Source organism: Helobdella robusta (genome assembly GCF_000326865.2).
Source record: "Helobdella robusta unplaced genomic scaffold HELROscaffold_18, whole genome shotgun sequence".
NCBI lineage: Eukaryota > Metazoa > Annelida > Clitellata > Rhynchobdellida > Glossiphoniidae > Helobdella > Helobdella robusta.
The window spans coordinates 485,669-492,355 of record NW_008703981.1 but is presented as its reverse complement, the minus strand read 5'-3'; the positions used below and the strand labels follow the sequence as shown (position 1 = coordinate 492,355).

General features: G+C 32.3%; 1 protein-coding gene across 1 annotated transcript; it reads right to left on the bottom strand.

The window, feature by feature from the left end:
• Window positions 1-1,044: 1,044 nt before the first annotated feature.
• HELRODRAFT_170448 (hypothetical protein) lies at window positions 1,045-2,951 on the bottom strand (the record flags this gene model as incomplete). The annotated part of the gene is made up of 4 exons (XM_009016274.1): window positions 1,045-1,101; window positions 1,397-1,444; window positions 2,501-2,577; window positions 2,798-2,951. 4 exons carry the CDS (start codon window positions 2,949-2,951, stop codon window positions 1,045-1,047), a joined length of 336 nt encoding a protein of 111 aa, XP_009014522.1.
• Between the last annotated feature and the right edge of the window lie 3,736 nt (window positions 2,952-6,687).

Genomic DNA, 6,687 nt, shown 5'->3' with positions numbered 1-6,687 from the left:
ATCAACCAATCAATCAACCAACCATGCATTAAATCAACTAATCAACCAACCAATCAATGAACCATATTTGAAAAATATTTGCAAGGCTTGTTCAAACTCGAACTAACACTTAACTGTACAGATCTACAAACAATTTCGAGATTTTAGTAAAGAAAGAAAAACACAAAAGTTGCTTTTATTAAATCAAGAAATATCCAAAAATTATATAACCAAATTAAAAAAACTAGAAACCAGTCAACATTTAATAAATAATTAAATAAATAAGTAGACATTATTAAAAAGATTGTTCAAAAAGGTAAAATTTAAGGCGACGACGAGAATAAAATGTAGTTTGTTTTGTTGGTGTGGGGCTGTGAAGCGAAAACAAACACATCACAAAAAACTAGTAAAAAGTCGCAAGAATAGTAGTCAGTCACCTACCTATAATTAAATTACTCTCAGGGCCCTAGCTTACTTATAATCATTAACTCAACTCACCTACCTACAAATATGTTTTTCTACATTTTTGGAATTTTACATGTTTTAGGTATTTTATTTTACATATTTCAGCGTTTTTATTTTACTTGAAACTTTTTAACTAATGTTAAGCCCTAGCCTACCTACGATTGTTTAACTCATCTCAATCCCTAACCTACCTACGAATTAAATTAAGTCTAGTAAAGAAAATAGAAAGTTGAAGAAAAACATAACAACAACGACACCGAATGAATGGATGTTGTGTATGTGTGTGTTTTATTGATGTGTGTGTGTAAATGTGCGGGCGTGTACTCTCCAAAACCTTCTTCACTCACTACGGACGAACCTCCATTGCTCCGACCATCATCTGACACGCATCGATGGAATGAATTTGACCGGATACTAAAAATAAATTGAAAAAAAAAATTTATTCACTAAAATAAAAAACAAGCAATTGGAAAAAATAGGCAACTTATCTTTTTGAGATAACACTCAATCTTTGTTCAAATTCGATTACTTTCAAAGGTACAATGAGACAAAAACAAATTTACCTTTAACATTATCTTCGATTTGTCATCGGAATGATCATCATGAGACTACCATCTGAAACGTGCTGACGCCCACCACAGCCCACCTCTCATCATTCTGTAGACAAGTTTTTATTAATTAGCGAAGTAGTAAATCAAGAAACAAAGGAACGAACGAATAAATGATTAACTGGATGATTGAACGATTGGTTGAATGAATAAATTATCTAATTAATTAATCAACCAATGATTTAAAGAATGAATCAATGAATAAATTAACTGAGGAATAATTTGAAAGATAGTGATAAAATGAATAATTGAATGAGAAAAATAAAAAAAAGAAACTAAATCATACTTCAAAACCCGTCGTTGTTGTTATCTTCGAATTGTCATCGCAACGATCATCATGAGACCTCCATCTGAAACGTGCTGATGCCCACCACAGCCCACCTCTCATCATTCTGTAGACATTTTTTTAATAGCGTATTAGTAAATCAAAGAACAAAGGAACGATCGAATAAATGATTAACTGAATGATTAAATAATTGGTTGAATGAATGAGTGAATTAATGAATGAATTAATAAATCAATGATTCAATTAATGAATAGAATGAATTAACGAATCAATTAATAGAAGAATAATTTAAAAGGTTGAGTGATAAAATGAACGAATGAGAAAAATAAAAAACGAAACTAAACCTTACTTCAAAAATCGTCGTTACTGTACTTTCCATTGCACCGACCACCACCATCTGGTCGGCACACAAAATACCATCCGAACTTCAGAGTGTCAGTCGAACAGCCAACGAGCTGATTCTTCCTACACCACCATCATCATATGTAAATCATCATGAGACCACCATCTAAAACGTGCTGACTCCCACCACTGCTCACCTCTCATCATTCTGTAAACAAAATTTTTTTATTTGCTTAGTAGTAAATCAAGGAACAAGGAACGAACGAATAAATGATGAATTAAATGATTTAAAGAATGAATAGAATGAATCAATTAGTGGAGGAATAATTTAAAAGATAGTGATAAAATGAATGAGAAAAATAAAAAAAAACTAAGCCATACTTCAAAAATCGTCGTTGTTGTTTTCTTCAAATTGTCATCGGAACGATCATCATGAGACCATCATGTGAAACGTGCTGACGCCCACCACAGCCCACCTCTCATCATTCTGTAAAAAGTTATTTTTATTAGCTTAGTAGTAAATCAAGGAACAAAGGAACGAACGAATAAATGATGAACTGAATGATTAAATAATTAGTTAAAAGAATGAATGAATGAATGAATGAATGAATGAATGAATGAATGAATGAATGAATGAATGAATGAATGAATGAATGAATGAATGAATGAATGAATGAATGAATGAATAGAACGAATTAACGTCAATTAATGGAAGAATAATTTGAAAGATTGAGGACAAAATGAATGAATGAGAAAAATAAAAAAAACGAAACTAAACCTTACTTCAAAAATCGTCGTTACTTCAATCCATTGCACCGACCACCACATTCAGATCGGCACACAAGATTTCATCCGAACTACTGAGCGTCAGTCGAACAGCCAACGCGCTGATTCTTCCTACACCACCATCATACGTAAATCATCATGAGACCACCATCTGAAACGTGCTGACTCCCACCACTGCCCACCTCTCATCATTCTGTAGACAATTTTTTTATTAGCGTAGTAGTAAATGAATGTTAGAATCTTAGAAGCAAAAAATTATAAAATGGAAATAATGGCAAATAAATAATAACTGAAAATAATAAAGAGATTAAAATGTAAAAAAAAAACTTACCGTCGTCCATTCGACAAAGGCAGAATGTTGAATGCAGTCCGGTTCCTACGTCGTCCTCCAAAATTGGTGCCAGTCCTCCTCGAGATTGTTGAGACACAGCCCGTGGAATGGAGAAAGAGAAAATTCTCATCAGAAAGCTTAGCGGTGCCTGCATCTCAAATTGCTTAATAAAAATAATCCTATCTACCTATTCAATTACCTTAACTAATCTATATTAAATTGTTAATGGTACGATAGTCAAAAGTCCCCCTTCATTCTCCCTCCTTTGCACAGAGGTTCACCGACAGCCAGGGCACCGGATAGTAAACCATTGCCGTGCGGATAGTAGACTACTGCTGTGCGGATAGTAAACCATTTGCCGTCCGGAAGCCGTGCGGGTAGTAGACTATGGCCATGCCGCTTAGTAAATCATTACCGTGCAGATAGTAAACCATTGCCGTCCGGATAGTAAACCATTGCCGGTTCACCACAGGCCACCAAGGCTTACCTCTGACAACGGACTTTGAAATTCAGAGTCTATCGGCTATCGTACCCTCAGCTTACCTAGTTATTACAATTAAGCCCTAGCTTACCTAAAATTACAAAACTCAAGAGCCCAATTCATTGGCCTTTCGGCACCCACCCCACCACCTACGTAATGCCTTGGGCTCCAACTTAGTAATAATAATATAAAACTTAAACCCTAAATCTATTAATGAGTATGTGTTACAACGTAGCCTTAACTTACCTATTCATTACATTATGGCCTTAACTTACCTAAAATTAAAAAAACTCAAGAGCCCAATTCATTGGCCTTTCGGCACCCACCCCACCACCTACGTAATGCCTTGGGTTCCGACATAATAATAATAATATAAAACTTATAATTAACCTACCTATCGATACACATACAGCGTTTTAATTTACATTACAAGATTGTTCCTAGAATTACATTATTGCCCTTAACTACCTATGAAATTAAATTACTCTCAACCTTAGTAATAATAAATTAGAATGTGTATTGAAAATAAAATTACGCTCAAATACTAATATATGTGTTTATGTATGTGTTTGTGTGTGTGTGTGTGTGTGTAATTCGCTAATGCGTGTAATGTAGATGCAAGAAAAAATAGAAGCGATAAACTTACGCGCCTACCTATTCAACTACATTAGTGTTGGATGCTTCCTATCTATCCTACCTACAATTAAAATTATGCCTATCTAACCTACCTAAATAGCTACTTAATGTAATTGTGTGTGTGTGTGTGTGTGCGAGTAAGCATTCTTACTTATTTTTAAATTACAGAGAAAAAAGAGTAAAACGTATCCCAGCCAGGAGTGTATTCTTTGCCTCCGAATGAATGAACGTAGCCTGACATCTTCCATGATGAACTCCTCTGGAAGCTTCAGCCTGAATGAAATGAAAAAATCTTATTTATTTAATTAATTTAAATGAAAATAGAGAAACGAGCCGCGGTGAAACACGCTAGCCGGAAAAGCCAGCCAATTGGCAAAAAGAGAAACCGCAAAGAAACCGTAAAACGAACCCCAGCCAGGCGTGCATTCTTTGACACTGAATAAACGAACGTAGCGTGACATCACAACCATTCTGATCTTCCACGATGAACTCCTCCGGAAGCTTCAACCTGAATGAATGAACCTGAAAGAACCTAAATGAATGAACAAATCTTATTTATTTAATTAATTTAAATGAAAATAGAGAAACGCAAAGAAGCCGACCGGTCGGCAAAGAAAAGAACCTCACAGAAAGGTATCTATATAGGATTTATACTCTATATAACTCTATATAACTCTATATAACTCTATATAACTCTATATAACTCTATATAACTCTATATAACTCTATATAACTCTATATAACTCTATATAACTCTATATAACTCTATATAACTCTATATAACTCTATATAACTCTATATAACTCTATATAACTCTATATAACTCTATATAACTCTATATAACTCTATATAACTCTATATAACTCTATATAACTCTATATAACTCTATATAACTCTATATAACTCTATATAACTCTATATAACTCTATATAACTCTATATAACTCTATATAACTCTATATAACTCTATATAACTCTATATAACTCTATATAACTCTATATAACTCTATATAACTCTATATAACTCTATATAACTCTATATAACCATACATACCACCACATTCAATCAATAAAAATTCCACTAAAACCAGGAACCACCGCGTACCTGTTATATGTATGATGTCAAACAAATAAAAAAAACAAAGCAAAAAACACACCACCAAGTAGAGTAAAAAAAATAGAAGTCCCTAACCTACCTATGTAACTAAATTACCTTATGCCCTAGCCTACCTATATAATAAATTAATTTTCACCTCACCTACCTATGTTTTCTTAACTTAACTTAAGACTCATGAAGAAAGAGAAAAAGGAGTAAAACAGAACATAAAATACTACCACACAAACAAACATGATGTATGTATGTATGTATGTATGAGCAACCGCTAAAGAACCCACTTAAAATATAAAAAAAATACAACATACAATCACACAAACCACAGGCATGCAAACTCTATATAACTCTATATAATAAAATAAATAAAAATAAAAAAATAAAATAAATGAGATCAGGCAGACTGCTTCATGCGAGGCAGAATGCCTGATCCGATTTTCACGTTTTCTCAGCTCCTATTTATACTCGTTTCAACCATATATTTTCACCATTTCAATCATTCACATCAGTAAAAAACTTATTTAATGTATGTACTACAGTATTATACAGTCTTAACCACAATGCCAACATTACTAAATTGACGTCATCGAACGAACGCCTTCGAAATTTTCTGATTGGCTGGTTGAATCTGCTATATTGCTTTTTATATAAAACAACATATAATCTTATTAATTATTTGTATACATGGATTCTAGTTACTTTATATATATATATATATATATATATATATATATATATATATATATATATATATATATTCATTATAATTGCAACAGTAATCAATGCTACATATGTACGCCGCAGTTCAAAATTTTCGGGGAGAATTCAAAATAGTTTGAGATCACACCTTGCTTAACATCCGATTCAAAGCCGGGTCGAGCTAAGCTGAGCCATTATGCATAGATTTATAAGCGCTTTATAATAAAATTATGCTCGCTTGATATATATAGTATATAAATTCCTTATAAACGCAATAGTCGTAATCAGTGCTACATATTTGCGCAAATTTTTCTGGGAGAATTCCAAATAGTCTAAGACCACACCTTGCTTAACATCCAATTCCAAGCTGAGCCAATATGCATAGAGTTATAAGCGCTTTTAAATTAAAATTTTGCTCGCTTTATATAGACTATATAGTATATAAATTCATTATAAACGCAACAGTAATCAGTGCTACATATGTGCGCACGCAGTTCAAATTTATAATATATTATAAATTTTATTTGATGTTTTTTAATTAGTCAGGTCACAATCATCATCATCATCGATATCGCAATGAAATCAAATTGAGAATTTTTTATATTAAAAAAAAGTATCTTTATTTATTTTATGATACTATTTTGTTCAATAAGATACTGTTATACATATAATAGATATACATATAACTAGAATAAATATAACGGCCTTCGCTCACTTTCAACGGTTGAACAAGGAGCTTACTTCTGGAGGGGAGATGGAGGGTGAGGTTCGAGTCAAAAGTTACGATAGTATATTTACTAATTACGGAATATTGCTTTTATTTAAAATGTTAAAATTTTATTTTTTTAAATTGTTATTCAATATGGTAATTAATTACTTTTATTTGGTATAAATTTAAACAAATGAAATCGACATTACCGAAAATAATTAAAAGTTGCAAAAATTGATATTCTTTGCATATCCC